Consider the following 21,051-nt stretch of genomic DNA (forward strand, 5'->3'; position numbering starts at 1 on the left):
AGACATGGTTTCAAAATAAAAGCCAGAAAAAATATCTTGATCAACGACTACAGTGATCCCTCGTTTTTCACACTTAATGGGGACGAGAACCCGCCGCAATAAGTGAAAAACTGCGAAGTAGCGCCAACATAAGCGAATTAAGTAGTGGTGCTGTGAGATCCAAATTTAATATTTTGTATGACTTCCATTGGCTTGAAGGACTGCATCTATGCGGTTCGGCAAGGATTCATACAATTTATTGATGAAGTAATCAGGAACCTCAAAGATAGCAGTCTCGCATGCCTCCCAGAGGTCATCAACATTCTTGGGTTTCGTCTTCCATGCTTCCTCTTTCATCCTGTTTATGTCTGGTGACTGGGCTGGCCAGTCCTGGAGGATCTTCATCTTCTTTGCCTTGAGGAACTTTGGGATAGGTATTGAAGTATGCGATGGAGCACCATCCTGCTGCAGAATTTGTCCCTTTTTATGGTCAGGAATGTAAGAGGCAGCTAAGATTTGTTGATATTTCAGACTATTTATGTTGCCTTCCACCCTGCAGATCTCTCGCACACCCCCATACAGGATGTAACCCCAGACCATGATTTTGCCACCACCAAACCTCACTGTTTTCTGAAAGAATCTCGGATCCACTAGGTCTCCTGCAATATTTGCGGTGACTGTGGTGTAATTCAATGGAAGATTCATCTGAAAAATACACCTTTTGCCACAAAACATTGAAGTTCTGTCTGTTCCAAGGAAGCACTTCATTGAGTGAGTCTACTCAAAACCTCTTATTTACACACAATGAGTTGCCACATCAACTGTTTAACGAGTTAAATGATGATTGATCAGTAGGGGTGTAACGGTACACAAAAATCTCGGTTCGGTACGTACCTCGGTTTTGAGGTCATGGTTCGGTTCATTTTCGGTACAGTAAGAAAACAAAATGCAAAATATAAATGTGCTAGTTGTTTATTACACTTTTGTGCTTTCAACAATAGGAACATTAGCCTACACAAAGCTAGAATTCTGCTCAAAAAGTACCGATATTTAAAGATAATAATCAAACAACAATTTGCCTTTCAGACCCCGCGTATTGGACAGCTTTGTTTCTGAAAGAAAAAAGAAGTCCTGTGCTAAAGAGAAAAGCAATCCCAATGACAAAGATTTTAACATGTATCTTACAAATGAAATGCTTCAATGAATCTTTTTTCTTATGAACGGTTTTCAAAAACTTTACTGGTGGATTTTCTCAAGTTATAGCGCCACACAGAAATTAATACATTTTAATTGTGTAAGCAGGATCTGTGTATTTTTCTTATTATTTAATTTTCAGGTGTTTTAGCTAATTTCAGCTTATTTAAATGGGCTATTAATTTATTATGTGTTTATATTTTACAAAATTGATGTAGTATTCATTTATATTGTATATTTTATGTGGTATAACTTTAGTTCCTATGTGAATATTAGTTCCTACTTGTTTTATTGTGGGAGGAGGGTTTTGTATTGAACATGAGGCCGTGTTGGTTATTATTATAGCAGAGAAGACAACAGTAAACCGATCTACCACTCAAGAGATCTGATGGACTCAAAAAGTGGGTTACGATTGCATATTATTTTAAAAATCGACCGGATCCACCGTATTTTTACATGATTGACTTCCAGTCTGCCCGATCCTAGCTAGTAGTATTGACGCAGGAGGGCCGCGTCTCGCATCAAATAATAAACTCTGCCGTTCTTTTCTCGTGCGTCGCATTGAGCCGCTTCTGGGACACGTCTAACACACGGCCGCACTGCGACTGGTGTGCATTGGCTGATTAACACCTGCGTTTCACTGTGTTCTCGCAGCGGCCACGTTGTCGCTCCGTTGACGTTTCTGGGTTATACTGTCCTACCGTGTTGGTCCTCATTATAGTAGAGAAGACGGAGTAAATATAATCTAAACAAAGAAACTGTAACCCGATCGACTCACAGCCTCGAAAAGACATTACGTCAGAAACTCGTTCGGTACGCCTCCGTTCCGCACTGAGCACCCCGAACCGGTTCAATACAAATACATGGACCGTTACACCCTTATTGTTCAGCATGCGGCGCTTTTGAAGCCTGTGACTCTGGCAAGATCAAACACAAACATGCGTCAACATTGTTAACTTTAATAAGCAACTCCAGTGCATGTGCTCTGGCTGCCTGGGGAACAAAGAGCAGGAAGAGGGAGGGAGGGAATTAGAGTGAGACTAAGCAATCGGCTTGGAACAACTTATCTGTATTGTTTTGTTTTTTTTTAAATTGAAAAAAAATCCGCGATGGAGTGAGGGCGCAAAGTTTGAAGCGCAAAGTAGCGAGGGATCATTGTCAGTTTTGTCACAGATTACTTAAAAAAGTCGTTTTATTACTGATTACACCTCATAAAAGTAATCTACTGATTACTTTATTATCAAAGTAACTAAGTTACTTCAAAAGTAACTTATCAGTTACTTTTTACCAATTTTTCCTCCTTTTGCTGCCTCAACATAAAAATGAAGACAGAAAAATGTCATCGCATGTAATAGAATTTGAGTTAGCGAGCGTTTATTAGTCGATGGAGTTGACTTCAACCACCATTGACTCGCACTAGCTTATCCACTCTGGAGCCCTGAAACTAACAAATAACTGACAAACTGCACGGAATTTGTTCAAATCAACTCTAACGACTAAATAAACCCCTGCTAACTCCAACATAAGCCTAATGTCAAAAATTCTGAACTTCCCCTTTAAAATAAAGACCTAGCTGTTAAAATATTGTCTATAAAAGTTGGAAAGCAATAAAACAAACAACAAAAATTAATTAAATGAACAAGAATCCTACAACATACGGGTCAAAATCATTTTTCGAGGAGATCATGTGACTAGCACCTTAGAGATTATCCTTTGCTCAGCCAAAACTACACCTGTGGAGGCTAGATGGATATTGAGAATTTCTGTAAACCTTAGCTTTCAAACGCAACCAACAACAACTAAGTTTGAACAGTTTTATATAGATTATATATATACAGTATTGGCCAAAAGTTTGGCGACACCTCAAAGGTGGATACTTTGAAGACTGTAGAATATAAAAACTGTTTTCAGTTATTTCACTTTTTTTGATATTCCACATGTTCGTTCATAGTTTTGATGTATTCAGTGAGGATTTACAATAGTAATGAAAATATATAAAACGAAAAAATGATGAGGTGTGCCCAAACTTTTGACTTTTGTTTCAGAGTCATCAACATGCTTTGCCCCCAGTCCCACAAAAGTAAAACTCCGCCTATGGTTACAAACTCTAACAATAAAATGTGCATAAAGGCTGGTTACAAACTGTAGAAGTGCTGGCTGTCTTGTTACCTGTAGGCTTTGTTTCGAGTTTTCCTGCATTGTGCTGTAATTCCAAGTGCTTCCTTGTTGAATTGGATGTAGAGTTTTTAGCGGCTGACGGTCTTTTTCAGCCAGCGCAAAGTTTGCAACGCACAGAGATATTTTTGTCATCTTTACTGGACAAAAATGTGAAGTAATGGCTGTATTTCCAGTGAGCAAAGGCCGCCATTTGCGGTATATATCTTGCCTTTCACTGTTAGCATTATGACGAGGAAGCGGCTATGTTGTTGACCGCCGTGGCAGACAGCGCTCAAACAGCATTGTAATACACGTGACCCGTTAATTTTTTTTCCCTGATGAGAAAACGTGAGCTGTGATGTCACTCCCAAACTCAGAAGCAATATTTTCTATTCAAATGCTCTTCGTACATGACTACAGTATTCTTCATTCTACATACATTATGAGGCAAAAACAAAATAGTAACGCACAGGCACTAAGGAAACTAACTTTAATCGGATTACTGGCTTGGAAAAATGAACGCGTTAGATTGCTCGATACTGAAAGAAAGTAATCCGATCTGACAACGCTGATCATTGTATTCCATTTTAAAAGGGAGAATGAAGTCGATGCACATAATTTACTTTGGTGGTGTGGTGTGCTAGATCTGGCCCCTGGCCTTGTGTTGGACACCGGTGATGCAGCCTGACAACTTACAAGCTGCACAGTAATTTCCACTCATTCTGAGTAGCACCATAGATTTAAACATCTAGAGACAAACATATTGTAATATCTGCAGACTGTAAAAGGTGGGACTACTAACTGGCGAATGAATTTAAAAAATATATATATTTTTAAAAATTGTCATTCGGGAGAATGACACGTACAGAAATGTGCAAAACTGATTAAAATAAACCCAAAAAATATATATACACATCAAGACAGGTTATGACATACCCACCATTGCTTTATAGGATAGATGTCTGAAAACTATCCATTGAGATGTTAAGTTTACACCAACAATAAAAAATTGTCAAGTAAATAACTCTCATATAAAACATGATATACCCACTACTAATATTGTTAAATGTTCCACTTTAATCATGTTACTTTACCAACCTGTTTGTACAAAAACAAATGCAATAAATACATATAGCATTGATTTAACAAAGCAAAATATTTTGTGTGAACGACTGTTTAATTCAATGGATTCTGGCTCTTAATGGCGACTAACAACACCTTTGTAGACTTCTTTCATCTGTAAGTTATCAGATGTATGACCCCACCCGTACTCTTTTTAAAATTTAAACACGTTGAAATATCAATGGCAGTGAATGTCTTAGCAGCAGATTCACTTTGCATAATAAGTTTTAGGGAGGAAATCAAAATCTGATTGCGTTCCACTTTGGAGGCTCTCCTGTTATACAGAGTTGTGTACTTACCTGACGACCGTAGAAATTGGGATTAAAATTTGAAGAATAAAACCCACATCTCACAGGGTTCTTCACTGTATTACTGAATATTAAAGAAAACACACACACAAAGTGAGAAACAGTAGCTTTGCCTTTTAGATCAGATTCCGTGCAACAGTATTTCCATTAATTCCTTCATCTTGTGTGTTTGTTGAAGGCTAGAAAAGAGGGATTCTCAAACATTTTGGGTCCAGAAACTCCCATGTTGCAATACCAAGTTCAATTTGTTAGAAAAAAAAAAAGTTGTGAGCTTCACATCCTGTGTTTTTGAAAACGGGGAGGAAAAAGCTGTTTGACATACTGAGGTGCCTTGAGATACAAGTGACCAAACTTGAGTTTATCCAGATGTAAGATGCTGGTTTGGTTTGACTTGAGAGCAAAAATTAGAGATGCGAGCACTGTGCATTGGCAGGAGCAGCGCAATGTCAATGAAATTGAAGCAATGTCAAAACTGTATTTTTTTTTTTAACGAAATACTATACTATCGAGTGCTACTTATTCAAAAAAAATGTTTTTTGAATTAAACTCACATCTCAAGGCACCACCGAGACAAAAATCTTATGACAAAGTGGTATTCTTCCATGATACAGTTGTAAAATGAAATTAAAAGTAACAAAGTAACAAATGAAGTTGAACAACTTTTGCTTACAAAAGTTACATTGGAAAATATGTGATATCATCAGATTGTAATTGCCTCAAAGTTAATGTAAGTCGTAATCTTTTGTCTCGTATAACTTGTTCAATGTTAAATAACTTGTTGCAAATGATTCATGCTCTCTGGACCCAGTTTGATAACTCCTGATGTGGACGAAAAAAATTCTACCAACATGGAAGATGAAGAATCTTGAGCGGGAGGGGGCATCCAAGTTGTTACCCGGTAAGGAAAAAGTGCTTCAAGACCACCATTTTGTTATTGTTTAAAGCTAATCAGACAATTTCTTCAATTGAATTAATACAGTCATATCTACAGTAGGAAGGATGTCCACAGGCAAGATGGGACTTCCATCTGTCTGCACATTTGTCATTTTTTTAGTAGTGTTCTTCAACGTGCCTCCATCATTGAATGTACACAAAATTGCCGCCGCCACTCCTTCCTACCTGCCTACTCTTCTTCCGTGATGGTTATGAGGAAGAAAAGGAGGAGGAAGAAGAGGATCACCAATGTTCACAGGTTGGAGAGCTTTTGCCCACAGGCGTCTTATCATGTATCCGGAAGCTGGTTGATGTCAGTGAAGTTGGTATCGTTGAGAATGAGTCTGATTCGTTCCAAAGAGTCCGCCTGTCGTATTCGTTCTAGCTGCACCTGTCCACAATGACCGCCAAAACACAGAATGGAATTTCTGGAGAAACTGCAGTCAAAAAAAATTGGATTCATCTTCAAGTTGTTACCTGTAGCGTCTGCGAAAGCTTGACAAAGTCCTTCTGGACCTGCTCGCTGACGTCCAGCTCAGTTTGCAAACGCTGAGCTTTGTCTTTCTCTTCAAACACTTGACTCTCCAGCGCACTCTACATAAAATTGATGTTAAATTAAAACAAGCTAGAACTATTTCTGCTGCTCTACCTGCTGTACTACTAGGAATGTGACCAAATATTGTAATGGTGATACATTGGTATGAAAAAGTATCTGAACCTTTAGGAGTTTCTCACATTTCTGCATAAAATCACTATATGTGATCTGATCTTTGTCAAAACCACACAGATGAAAAAACAGTCTGCTTTAACCAAAACCACCCAAACATTTATAGGTTTTCATATTTTAATTAATGCAAACAATGATAGAAGGAGAAAAAATAAGTGAACCATCACATTTTAATATTTTGTGGCCCCCCCTTTGGCAGCAATAACTTCAACCAGATGTTTCCTGTAGCTGCAGATAAGTTTGGCACATCGATCAGGACTAATCTTGGCCCATTCTTCTCTAGAAAACTGCTCTAGTTCAGATACCTGGGATGTCTGGCATGAATCACTGTCTTTAGGTCATGCCACAGCATCTTAATGGGGTTGAAGTCTGGACTTTGACTTGGCCACTCCAGAACGTTCTTCTGAAACCATTCAGAAGTTGATTTACTTCTGTGTTTTGGATCATTGTCTTGTTGCAGCATCCATCCTCTTTTTAGCTTCAACTGTTTGACAGACTGTCTCAAGTTTTCCTGCAAAACATCCTGATAAACTTTTAATTGAATTCTTCCAGTAATGATTGCAAGCTGTCCAGGTCCTGAGGTAGCAAAACAGCCCCAAATCATGATGCTCCCTCCACCATGTTTCACGGTGGGGAAAAGGTGTTGATGTTGGTGAGCTGTTCCATTTTTCCTCCACACATGACGTTGTGTGTTACTCCCAAAAAATTCAACTTTGGTTTCATTAGTCAACAAAATATTTTGCCTAAACTTCTTTGGAGTGCTTTTTTGCGAAGATTAAAGGAGCAATAATGTTTTTTTTTTTTTTTTTTTTTTTTTTAGACAGCAGTGGCTTCCTCTGTGGAGTCCTCCTATTAACACCATTCTTGGCCATAGTTTTACATGTAGTTGATGTGTGCACAGAGATATTGGACTGTGCCAGTGATCTCTGTAGGTCTTTAGCAGTCACTCTCAGGTTCTTTTTTACCTCTCTGACTATTCTGCACTGAACTCTTGGCGTCATCTTTGGTGGACGGCTACTCCTTTGGAGAGAAGCAACAGTACCAAACTCTCTCCATTTGTAGACAACTTCTCTGACTGTCAATTGATGAACATCCAGACTTATAGAGATGGTTTTATAACCTTTCCCAACTTTATACAAATCAACAATCCTTGATCGCAGGTCTTCAGACAGCTCTTTTGACAAAGCAATGATGCACATCAGACAATGCTTCTCATCAAGACATTTCTTAGCAGGTGTGTGTTTTATAGTGGGCAGGGCAGCTTTAAACCACTCATTAGTGATTGGGCACACACATGACTTAAAATATTTGGTAAAAATTGGTTTCAATTGCTCTTTAAGTCTCCTTAGGCAGAGGGTTCACTTACTTTTTCCGCCCTTCTGTCATTGTTTGCATTCTATCCTCATTAAAAGATCAAAACCTATAAATGTCTGGGTGGTTTTAGTTGAAGCAGAAACATCTGTGTGATTTTGACAAAGATCAGATCACATTGGATGTTGATTTTATGCACAAATGTGAGAATTTCCAAAAATGTTCAGATACTTTTTCATACCATTGTATATCTTGATATGGTGCATCCCAAAAGGTTATCGATATGCTCCTGCCAAGAATCGATATATCGTTTTAAAAAGGTGTCATTGTTTACAAAAAAAAAATGTGTGTCTGTTAACTCAATGGCTGCAATTAACAGTGCTAGATGCCCAATCTATTCAGACTGGGAGGGATGAATGAACATTCATTCATTCGAAACCAGAGCATTTGCAGCCAGTCTTTTCGAGTATCGGGGCAATTACAGCTCACTTCCATTTGAATTTGAGTCACTGTCTATTCATTTCCGGGTCACTTCCTGTTCAGTAACCAAAAAATCAACAGGAAGTGACCCATAAATGCCCCAAAATCAACAGAAGTGTCTAGAAAATCAACAGCAAATGACCTGTAATGCCCCAAAATTTAACTCATTGGTTGCTATTGTCTGCCATAGACGTCCAATTCATCTGAAGAGGGAGGGTGGCAGCGAATGAACTTTCATTCGCTGCCACCTTCCCTCTTCAAATGAATTGGACATCTACAAGTGATAAACTCAATCAAACGATTTCCTGAACTATGTCTGGATAATAAGTACTAGTATATTGCCATATTGTGAGATAAACGTAATCATGAGCCTTTTATGGCAAATCGTATCGTAAGGTACCCTGAGGTTCCCACCCCTACGTACTGCAGTATTTTTTTTGTATGGAAAACCAACCTTGGCTGCGTTAAGCTCTTTCAGCTGCTGCTCCAGACTGATCCTCAAGGCTTGGATGCTTTCCAGCATCTCCGTCTTTTGCGATAAACTGCTCTGCAACTACGCACATAAATGTTATTAATCACAATATTAATACGCGGATTGCTTCGAACACTAGTTGGGTTTCATTAACTTTCTATGTCGTTGATGGCGATAGGATCCAGTCAAAAATAAACTGGACGTTTATCGCCGTCAATAGCAGCAAGGCAGTAAATCATGTGAGCAAAGTGTAATTTGACAGACGAACCTGTTCCTTCTCTGCCTTTATCCTCTCCAGTTCCGCCTTCAAACTGGAGAAGCAAGCTGTTTGGGAAGAGACAATGTGACAGGATGACGGGAATAGAAAAGTCCCCGCAAAAAATAGTAATGACTCATCCTGGTCTTAACGTTTTTTTTCCACCAAACTGCGGGTGGTAGACTTAAAAGGAAAAGATGAGGACAGGCACTGTCCTAAAAGACGGTGGCTCTTTGTTGCTTTTGTTAAACAAGAGTTCATGTTGGGGGATGTGAGCAGCAAACTAAAATAGCAAGGACGTGAGCTTCTACAAAGACGATTAAAGGATGGATTCATAAATGAGCCTTATTAATCAAGTGTGAGTGAAAATGAATGGGGAAGAAAGATTTTACTTTAAGGCATTATTGCTCAGCCTTAGTTGCCACTATGAGTAAGAAAAACAAAAATTAAAGAATCATGTCTATATTACTTCAGTCCACCAATGAGTGTACGCAAAGTTGAACGGAATCCACTTCAAGGGTTAACTTTAGCAGGGTTTCCATAGATATCAGCAAATCTCATGCCTCTTTAAACAAATTAAATGCCCATGCCCAACTGAAGTTAGCTTCACATACACACATTTTGAGTAGAGTTGTCCGATCATGAATTTTTTACCAATATTGTCTAACTCCAAAAATCCTATTCCGATATGAAACCGATACATGCAGTCATTGACTTAACAAATTATGGCTAATTGTATCGTGGTGCCCCACTGGATACTTTAATAATGATAAATGTAACAACTTCAAGTTTTTCCAATAAACATTCTGTGTAAATAAGGGAACAACTTCAAATGAAGTTATGAAAAAAGTGCCTATATTGCACCATTATATTGTCTGTTGAAATAAAAAATGAGTGATCCCTCACAACTTCACGTCCTCAGTCCATCACAGATTTTTTTCCCAATTAAAAAATAAAGAAATAAAGAAATACAGATGAGCTGTCCCGAGCCGATTACTTACTCTAACTCTCCCTCTTGCTGCTCTTTGTTGGTCAGGCAGTGCACTGGAGTTGCTTATTAAAGTTAACAATGATTTACAGACGTCCAAATTTGATCTTGCCACAGATGCATGTAAGCCAAAACTTCAAAGCGCCGCATGCGTCAATCATCGTTTAACTTGTTAAACAGTTGTTGTGGCAACTCATTGTGTGTAAGTGAGCAGCTTGAGGAGATTTGAGTGGACTCACTCAATCACGCATTTAATAAAGACAAGCATTTTTATACTTTATTCTTGTTTAAAAAAAAAAAAACAAATCCTATCTTATATGTATCTTTCCAATGCTAAATCTGAATAAAAACATTGAACACACACCCAAAAAAAAAAGAAATAAAAATGTGTGTGTGTGTGTGTGTGTGAGTGGGGGGGGGGGGGGGGGGGCTACTTTTAACCACGAAAAACGAGGGACCACTGTTGTGCAAAAATCAGTTTTTTGGATCAGGTGCAAGTACAAAGTGCCAATAAGGCACTGCTATATCACATACGGCTCACACAGTGCTTCCGGCTCAAAATAACAACAAAGGTACACAGCTTCAGTACAATGAATGGGGTATGTCATGAGTTTATATTTCATTACATTTTAATCATTTATTGTTCATTTAATTTTTGCACTATGGATGCAAATGGTCTGCTCACATAACTCCCAAGCATCTTAGTTTGAGGGCATCTAAAGGTCAATAAGCATAACTGCTGTGCTAATCTGTAACCAGGCCTTTTACTAAGGCAGAAGGCTTTTACATTCACTTTGAAAGCAACATATGCAACATGCATATTGGTCCAAACCTGATAATGGAAAAACAGATGTCAACATTATCTGATATCATTTTAAAATACTTTTATCGGGGGATATTATCGGCTAACCCATTATATCGGACAACTCTAATAAATTATTTTAAAAATGTTTCTTTAACTGTCGAGTTTACATAATATTTAATGCCTCAAATATTTAGTTTAATGCTTTTTAAGGCCTACATTTTGACAAAATCCATTTAATGACTTTTAATGCTTTTTAATGACACACATAAACCCTGTTTAACTTGTTCGGATTCCAAAATAAGTTACGATACAGGTTATAAAGTAATGTCATATAAATATTGGTTGCTATTGTCGGGAATTCCTTCTTTTTTAACTTTTGGGTCGTTCCACTTTGGAGGATCTGCAATGTTAGGTCGTGAGTGTGGTTAAACAAGTCTGACTGACTTACTCATACCTTCTGAGACATCTAGAGTTACAAAGTGGGGGGAGCAAGAGCAAAAACAGAAAGGGATGTAAACACTCTACAAACACGATAACCATGGAGAATTTTTTCTTGAGACCAGGTTGACCTTATCTACAAGAACCTCTTGTGTTGCTTAGTAACACTTCACTGAGCAGCAATCGGTGGAGGAGGCTCACCTAACTCTTCCTTGCATCCCTCGATCTCCATCTGCAGCGTGTCTTCCAGGTTCTCCTTGAGGCACTGCTCCGCTTGGATCTGCTCCTTGAGGAAGAGGATCTCTGCCTTCAGCTTCTCCTCAACATGCTCGGCGGACGTCTGTAGCGACACCGTGTCCTCGCGCAGCTGCAGCACCGTCGCTTGAAGTTCCTGAGATGAAACATCACAGAGACTGAGTGTGTTTCAATATTTATTTCTGTACTTTTTACAGTATGCCTTCACACGTTTCTCCCGCATTTTGACCCTGTGCTTTTTGTGGAGGAGGCACCTCGGATGCTCTTATCAACTTGTCGATGATTCAACAAGCTGTGCGATAACGTGCGACTAAAACCACGACTCAAGTACTTAACACCACCGCATTTACTGCCTCAGTGTGAAAATGGATGTTTTTTTTCCTTCAAAGGTATGCACAAAACACTAAGACTTGTAGTTCCACAAGAGCAGAGAGAACATACTTTATGGTGAGTCATTGTATTAGCTATGTTTTTTGCTGCTCTGTGTGGTAAAGCAGCAGTTGATTTCTGCTTTAGGTGAAAGACAACACTTTTTATAAATGACCTTTATGTGAAAGACTGTTGTTCAAAGAAGGTAAGTACACAATCAGAAAGTAATGTTCAAACACAGAAATGACACTGCTTACAAGCGATGGCATTTTGTGACCCTAGTTAAACCCACAGCGTGCATGAAAACACTTTCTTCTAAAATTTTGTTACAAACCGTTTACTTGTGACACCAGTATATGAGTTTGTTATTCACAGTAGCTAGTAGAAACAGAGCAAGCGACAGACAGGGTAGACGTAAGTCACACAAGACTAAACTGGTCTGTATATGAGAAGAACAGGTCGCTGAAGATATTAAAAGATCTTAAAAATGTTTAAAGACTTGATGGTGGAAAACTGGGAAAGACGCACGAAATAAAGCTAACATTTACAGTGGGGTAAATAAGTATTTAGTCAACCACCAATTGTGCAAGTTCTACTTGAAAAGATTAGAGAGGCCTGTAATTGTCAACATGGCTAAACCTCAAACATGAGAGACAGAATGTGGAAAAGAAAAACAGAAAATCATATTGTTGATTTTTAATGAAATTATTTCCCAATTAGAGTGGAAAATAAGTATTCGGTCACCTACAAACAAGCAAGATTTCTGGCTAAGAGGTCTAACTTCTTCTAACGAGGTCTAACGAGGATCCACTCGTTACCTGTATTAATGGCACCTGTTTTAACTCATTATAAAAGACACCTGTCCACAACCTCAGTCAGTCACACTCCAAACTCCACTATGGTCAAGACCAAAGAGCTGTCGAAGGACACCAGAGACAAAATTGTAGACCTGCACCAGGCTGGGAAGACTGAATCTGCAATAGGTAAAACGCTTATATTCGCGGTCTAGACATTATACCCGTTCACGACGCTAGATAAGGCCAGATATCATTGCAGCAATGTTCTGTTGTGACAGATCTCAGCTACTCTCCCCATTCACGACGCTAGATGGCGCCAGATATAATTGAAGCGATGTTCTGTCATGACAGATCTCAGCTACTAGTTTAACCAGTTTGCATTATTTTATTGCAATGTTTTTCCTTATTCAGATTTATTTTAAGACTACAGCTACAGTTAGACTTCACTTTGATAGTTAATGCAGTTATTGCAATTTTGTTGTTTTATCCCAATAGATTGGTTTATTTACATTTCAAAAACCAGAAGCCATTCATTTACGAATGTGATTGCACTTTAGTTTACATATTTAAATATTCAGATATTAAGATTTGAATGAGGCAAAATAACATGCTTTTTCTCTCAAATATATTGTTATAATCATTTGTTTCAGTTGTACTGTAATTATTTTCGGTATGAAAATTAAATTGGTGTTCAAAAAGTCTTTTTTCAAACTTGAGTCTTGAAAAAGAAGGGGTCGTCTTATAATCAGGGCCGTCTTATATTCGGGCCAATACGGTAATACCTGTAATAATGTAACGAATCGGGTTCTAATGTGGCGGACGTGTTTTGCATGGTGTACCTGAACGCATCGTATGGCCGACTTGACCGAGTGGGAGAGGACGTTTTACTTTCACTTTGTTCAGCTGCGGCGGACAGTAGGCATGTTGTGTTGCACAAGTTCTGAAATAAATTATTAAAAACCTGACGAAGTTGGCGATTTTACCACAATAATAATTGTTACCTTAACTTATAAAGACTGCCAGATGGAGGTCGTCGGAGGACCGTCGAGAACTGCGGCGCTGGCATAAATCGTCGTATTTCGAGCATGTCGTCGGATGCAGAAACAAATGGTTAGTACAATTTTACGTCTGATGTCGAAAAGATCGTGTGTCGAATCGATCGTATGTCGAGGTACCACTGTATATTTAGTAATGATGCCTTTACATGCCGTGGGAAAGATGAACCTTACCACATTGATAATTACGAGTATGTCCAGTTCATGTACTTTTGTTGTCGTAGCAAAAAAACATAGAAGACGGACTTTATTTTGGTTTGTTGTGTGGGGAAAAAAAAAAAAAAAACAGTTTTAGAGCAATTAATTCACCTAAAACAACAAGAAAAGAATGCATCAATTGTGTTTGTAACTGAAGATTTTTAGCGTCCACTACATGACAGGTAGTTCCTGGGTTACGACGTACCCGACTGAGGTGATTTTGACTTACGCGTGTCTCGTCCACTGTTTTTTTGTTTTGTTTTTTCTTAAAGTCATCTAATAGTGTCTGGTCCACCACATCTTAGCATTGATGGTCATTACAGTTTATTATCTAGTATTTCATTATACTACAATATTTGTGCGGTCCCGCTTTCCTTTGTTACATTCGGACTTGTTTGACGTCACGCCAGCGCTATTTTCTGTTAGCTGTTAGTTTCGAGCGTTGCTTTCACGTTGGGAAGCGGGGGTGAACGCCAGCAACATTTCAAGAAGGCCGAGAAACAGAAAACGTCGACACCTTAGAAATGCCCTCCCGTTAGCTCGCCATTAGCCTGCTAGCTTATTGAGCAGCATTCGTTTTTACCGCTGGACCACGAATAGCTGCCGTTTTCCTTGTTGAATTTCCCAAGATTTGGACCTTATTTCCTTCGATAATATTGTGCGGTCATTAAGGTATGTTTTTGTAAGCAAATATTTTGTCTATTCATTTACTTTATAGCATTATTGTACGCTCTTTGTCATTATTGTATTTTATTTGCTAATAGTGTGTTCATAGTTTGACGGTGACAAATTAATAAATGTCATTTGTAAGAAGAACAATGGTGTGATCGGTGTTACTAGACGGAAGTAATTTCTATCTTTTCTTTTTTTACTTTATTTTACTAATATGACTTATGATACGTGTTTTTGGATAGTTATTTTGAGATTTTGGGAGTATTTGGGGTACCTAAAGGGTTAATTCCGACTTGCGCAGAAATTCGGATTACGTCGCCAGCGTAGGAACAGAACTCATTTGTAACCCGTGGATTACCTGTATTATGCTGGCATCAAAAAAAAACTTGCATATTGATGATAAATCTTTAAAAACTTAGCTTCTTACCGTATTTATTTAACAGAATTACAACCCCACACGAACGCAGCATCAATCTGCAAACAACTAACTTGTTCTGACTGACGCATGAATACGCAAGACCTAATCAGGTCAATACTTTTAGTGTCCATGAACACAGTGCATCCGATCATAATTTTAATCTGTATGCTGATCGGATTGAAGAAATTTTGTCCATGTAAGCATACCCCTTGGTAGATTAGATGTGATAATGTGTATTAATGATGTCATGAGGAAGGGCAGGCAATCTGGAATAAATTCAAGTTTTAATGTTAAATTTGACCAAGATCTATACTTATTTATCTAGATTTGACAGAAGCACCTACTTGCACAGTTTCAGGCATGGTGAAGCCATCTTGCTGCATAAGTTCTGTATGCAGACGATGTTTTCCCTGCAGACTCTCATTATCTCGCTGGAGTCGGCTCAGCTCGTCGGCCACTTGCTCCCGTGACTGCACCAGCACAGCCTTGAAACCAGACAAAAATGAAGACCTTCTTTTGACTTGAAGCGTCGCCTGAAGCTCACCATCTGCGCCTGCGTGTTTCTCTTAGCTTCACCGAAGGCTTCCTGGAGCGTGCCGAGCAGCGTTTCCGACTCTTGGACTCGCTGGATGAGGGCGGACACCTGCCGCACAGGACAACAATTGTCTTAGTTGAGGCAAAATATTTGTGGCCTCTCTCGTTTTGGATCGCTTGACATTAGAGATGTCCCGATCACATATTTTTAGCACCCGAGTCGGAGTTTTGAGTATCTGCCGATGCAGAGTCTCGATTCGATACCGGGGGAAAAAAAGTTGTCTTTTGTTTTTATTTGAACAAAAGTTCCATACCGGGCCTTCACTCGCCAGATCAAAGCTACAAACCTGTCAATCATCGTTAACTTTAAGTACCAAACGAAGAACAGGTTCCTATAGAGGACTGGTTCTGTGTAATCAGATTCCATGAAATCGTTTGGCAATTCACCTAACGATTCTCTTATCACTTCCAACCAGCACCATTTATATTTCGAAATCTACACATTTTGCACACACTTGCTACAGCAAGCACGGCTACATAGTAACTAATGAAGAGTCTTCTCATCATGTGTAATCTGGAGAGAGTCGTTGCCAAGTGAATGTTCATTTATTTTCACAGGCCAGGTCATTATTCATGAGACTACTTAAAGAAATGGTGATTTTTCCAAAAAAGTCTATTAATGGGTCTATCGTATTCCTCGTCAAATACTCTATAAGAAAATATAACTTATATGCATCTAAAATAATCCTAAATGATTTTATTAGCAATTTTATTACTCCTGTTAGAAAGATTTCATTGGTATGCGTTCGTTCCCATAGCAACCAGTCAGTTACTTCGGGTTATTGTCCAACGTCATGCGCGCTGCGTATTCTGGGACCGAGAATAGGTCTAAGGTGCGCATTTCGAGCAGATGATGGCCACTTGTGAGAGGAAGTATCTGTGTGCGTCCATGAAGGAATGTAAGTATTTCCTCTTTATGCCATAAAGTTCTTATGATAAGTTAGAGCCGTTATCAGCACGACCGTTTCGTGTTTTTACCGTTACGTCAGCTGGTTGCTCCCGCTTGTTCTTGCTGCGTCGAGGAGAGCGTTGTTTACATTATATTCGCGTTGCACATTTGTGTTAAGAGGGAATGTGTTAGTTTAGCATCTTAAGATGATGTTGTACATCCATATGAGTGTAAAGTGCGTAGTTTTTGCCACTTTTATGGCCAAGATGATCGCATGCGCACACAGCGTGTTTTCGGGTTGTGTGCGCTCGCACCCCCTCACCTTTGTGTCATTATAATGTGCGAGTCGTGTATGTGTGTTATTGACTGCTTTGCAGTCAATTTGCATTGTTTATTGCATCAGCACTAATATGATGCAATTTTCTTTCCTTTCAGAACCACACATATACCCACACATTCCAGTCTTTTTCCACACACAGATACATCAACATCTTTCCACGCATACTCTCATCTGCTCATTGAGTGACTTTCATATCAAGTGCCATTGCCTGTATATACTAGTAGTTGTGCCTGTTGCCAAGTGGGATTAAAAGTGCGCAAGACAAACTCCACTCTCCGCTCCTTGTGTTCTAACCGACACCCCGAGGCGAATGAACCATAAAACATATTGAACCCAGAACCTCATACAGTCCATTTGTCCAAATTAGAATCGATAAGGGAATCGATAAAGAATCGAATCGTTAAGCATACCAATAATGGAATCGGAATTGTAAAAATCTTATCAATTCCCATCCCTAAAAACAAAAACATACTTTTTATTATACAGTTTATTTATATTATATATTTTTTAATTAAAAACCCGATCCTTTTCACCCGATTTCGATCATCTGAAAAATGGCGCAATAGGCCCAATTTCCGATCACATGATCCGATCATCCATACTTTAGACCGCACACGCATATCACCTTGGCAGTGGTTTCCTCGTTCCCCAGCTTCACAGAATCTTCCAGACTTTGTTTCTCCGTCATGGTTTTCTCCAGATGATCGTTAGCCTGCCGGAGCATCACCTGGAGTTTCTTCACCTGTGGAGAAAGCCGGAACGCTTACCCGGTAAACATTCTACTGGCCAAAGTAGCTGACATGTACGACGTGCGATGTAAGGGATACCTGATCTCGAGTGTCGGCCTCCTGACTCTGGATAACCTGCAGCTGCTTTTCGTAGTTAGAACACATATCGCAGCGACGGCCCAGCTTTCGACCTGCGTTCTTTACCTAAGTTGGCAAAACAAACGACAACAAAAAACTAAATCTACATCATTCGATACAACAGATTCTATAACAAGTACAATGTACATATTTTTAATTTATAATGTACATACACTTTACAGACCTGTAATTCAATGTGTCACAATGGAAGTCATTACTAAGGCTGCACTAGGACAGATAATTTTCTCCAGGGCATTTCGCCGACTAATTCTATACTTGTCCGCACTGCTTTCAAGGTGACTATGGTATGTGGATACATTATTATCATAATGCTCACAAAATTTATATTATAAATAAAAAAAATTACAATAATCAGGTAAAATTGTATACCCTGTGGAGATTTCTTATCTGTAATTTTTGAAAAATATGATTGAAAGATTACTTTTTGAATTTCTTGCACATAAGAATTGGAGAGTAATTCCCACATATTTTGTATTTATGAATTTACCTGGGAATATTTAACCTGTGATGTTAGTGGAATGTACAGTCGTTACAAGTGCAATTCTGCTGTATTTGTCCAAAAATGTGTCATCTATACTAAAGGGTAACATTGTGAGTTTAATATCAAACACATAGTGTAAGGTAAATTTTATAAGCCAATGCTAAGACAAAAATTCAGGTAACCCATTTTTATCGCAATTTTTACATTATTAAAAGATTTAGAGGAGAAAACCTTTTTTTTTAAATCCTTTAACATGAGCATAAAGTTACAATGTATTAGCGTACCTCTTGTTGCAGCAGGTTCCACTCGCTGTCGCTGACCAGTCGGTATCCCGCGGGGGGTAAGAATGCAGTGTCGGGGGCTTGCGAGATGCTGGACAGCAAAGACGCCGTCTCCTCCTGCTCGGGTGTCATAGCCTTAATGGCCTTCTCTTGGTCTTTTGTGAGGAGGAAGTGACTGGCCGTCAGCTTGACGGAGCCCACGGACCAAGCCTCGCCTGAGCCGACGTCAGGCGTGCCGCAGTCGGCCCCCACCAGGGGACCGAAGTCCGACTCGTCCAAGTAACTGGCCGACTTTGCTTTGTGGTTCAGGCCTTGCTGGATCGACGGTGATGAACCCAGGCTGTCTGTGGACTGGACCCTCCGGAGGTTCTCTTTGTAGGGGTCCAACAGCCCGCCCGACACCACGTCGGCGTCCAGGGAGTGCAAGGAGCCGTGGGCACTTAGGTTGGTCGGCGGCTGGGCAAGCCAAATATGAGGAGAAAAAGATAAAACATAAAAAAAAGGATGTGTACTTATAGTTTTAGAGACAAATCTGTGTGTGTGTGTGTGTATATCAGGCATGAAAATGGGTCAGGGGTTAAAAAGGTGAGAAAGGTGTGGAGGAAATATGTTCCGGCGTTCTGCCAAAATGTCCTCCGTTAGCGAAACGTCCTACATGAGGCGAATTTGACTATTTTAATTTTTCACATGAGGCTTAAGATTCGAGTTAGTGGGGATTTAATTAGTTGAAGGAGTTGATTTCAACCACCATTGACTCGCGCTAGCTTAGCCACTCCGGAGCCCTGAAACTAACAAATAACTGGCAAACTGCAACAGAATTTGTTCAAATCAACTCCAACGACTAATTAAACCCCGGCTAACTCAAAGATTAAGCCTAATGTAAAAAATTCTGAACATCCCCTTTAAAATAAAGACCAGTGAATATGGCCATTAAATGTTGTCTATAAAAGTTTTAGAGCAATAAAACAACAAAAATGAATGAAATGAACAAGAATCCTTCAAAGTATTTCATAATGGGTCCAAATTATTTTCCGAACAGATCATGTGACCTTAGAGACAGCCGTTTGCATTGCTTAGCCAAAACTACAGCTGAGGAGGCAAGATGGATATTTAGAATTTCTTTAAACCTATGCTTTCAAAACCTTCAACAACAACTGAGCTGTAACCAAGGATTGAACACGAGCAGTATCAAAAAGTCCTGGCTGTCGTGTTACGTGTTGTGCTGTAATTCCAAGTGGTGCTTGAATTGGATGCTTATAGCGGTCGACAGTCTTTTTGAGCCAGCACAAAGTTCGCAGCGCACGGAGATGTTTTGTCATATTTACTGGACAAAAATGTGAAGTAATGGCTGTGTTTCCAGTGTGCAAATGCAGCCGTTTTTAGTATATCTCCTGCCTATTTCATTGCATCATGGCGAGGTAGCAAGGCTATGTTGTTTTGGCCGCGAACTCCCAGCGCTCACGGCTCACGCATCATGGTAATACACGTGACCCGTTTTTTTTCCATCCCCGATTAGAAAATGTGACACGTGATGTCACTCCCATGACTACAGTATTCTTCATTCTACATACATTATGGGGCAACAACAAAATAGTAACGCACAGGCATCAAGGAAAGTAACTTTAATCAGATTACTGATTTAGAAAAATGAACGCGTTAGATTGCTCTTTACTGAAAGAAAGTAATCAGATTACAGTTACGCATTACTCACATAACGTGTAACTGACAGCACTGCTTTTATATTACTGTTAAATACACAAGCTTGACGCTAACTTAACGGGAGCTAGTTTTTCACTGGAGATTTGGCTAGCTCTGGCAGTGTTCAACGCAAGCTGCAACGAACGGCAGTAACTTTGTCATACTGCAAAATATGAAAACGTTTGAAACCATTACTCACCAAATTCACTATGCTGGCAAATGCATTCATCTAAAAAAAATTGGGAGTGAGACCTCATCTCGTCCAGCGAACGTGAATTTGTGCTTAGGACAAGATCATCTGTCGCAATCAGCGATCTTTGACGCTCTCTTTTTTTCCCCCCCTGCATACAAACTTGTTTCTCTCTCAGCGGCTGTGATTAACCTCAATGAAGTTGCTCTCCTAGCTAAGCTTTGCCTATCATTCGTCTTTGTAAGTTTTTAGTAACTTTGTGTATTGAATTTGAAAGGAAAATGTGCGTTTTGTTTTTGGCGAACTTTTTCAAGAAGCTAAACTGTTGAAGCTACTCACACGTGGAAAAATACGATTGTACGTTTTAAATGTATTCATTTGGTATATTTCCGTTACCACGATTTGAGAGATCAATATATTGAAGAATTTACGCCTTGTGTTTCGAGTGTTTATTTTTGGGTTTGCTGGAATTGCGTCACTGACACACGCAGCATCAAACAGGGGAAGGGTAAGCGCTGCCGCACCAAGCCACTTCTGGCTGCATTTTTGACACATGAAAAATAACGAATACGTACTACTTACTCTATGACGGAAAATTTTAGTGGTTTTGTAACCGCGACGTTTTCATAGCATGGTAAACCGTGAAGGTAACCGGCACATGCCTACACCCGACCCCCCCATCCCCCTTAAAAATTTTCTCCTCGGATCTACACGATTCACGTAAGTCATCCTTTTTGACTACAAAACGGCGAATATC

At 39.3% G+C, this 21,051-nt stretch overlaps 1 protein-coding gene across 1 annotated transcript in view; it reads right to left on the reverse strand.

The window, feature by feature from the left end:
• Positions 1-4,211: 4,211 nt before the first annotated feature.
• Positions 4,212-21,051, reverse strand: part of rabep1 (rabaptin, RAB GTPase binding effector protein 1) — a 32,072-nt gene continuing 15,232 nt past the window's right edge. The window contains exons 9-18 of the mRNA XM_057821463.1: positions 18,410-18,862; positions 17,585-17,689; positions 17,383-17,499; positions 15,479-15,577; positions 15,279-15,419; positions 11,372-11,561; positions 8,952-9,007; positions 8,666-8,764; positions 6,171-6,287; positions 4,212-6,084 (exon numbers count right to left, since the gene is read on the reverse strand). Coding sequence (XP_057677446.1) covers positions 5,983-6,084; positions 6,171-6,287; positions 8,666-8,764; positions 8,952-9,007; positions 11,372-11,561; positions 15,279-15,419; positions 15,479-15,577; positions 17,383-17,499; positions 17,585-17,689; positions 18,410-18,862 — 1,479 coding nt within the window. The 3' untranslated portion in view covers positions 4,212-5,982. The remainder of the gene's footprint in view (positions 6,085-6,170; positions 6,288-8,665; positions 8,765-8,951; positions 9,008-11,371; positions 11,562-15,278; positions 15,420-15,478; positions 15,578-17,382; positions 17,500-17,584; positions 17,690-18,409; positions 18,863-21,051) is intronic.

The sequence above is a fragment of the Corythoichthys intestinalis genome, chromosome 18, assembly GCF_030265065.1.
Source record: "Corythoichthys intestinalis isolate RoL2023-P3 chromosome 18, ASM3026506v1, whole genome shotgun sequence".
In the NCBI taxonomy this organism is placed as follows: domain Eukaryota; kingdom Metazoa; phylum Chordata; class Actinopteri; order Syngnathiformes; family Syngnathidae; genus Corythoichthys; species Corythoichthys intestinalis.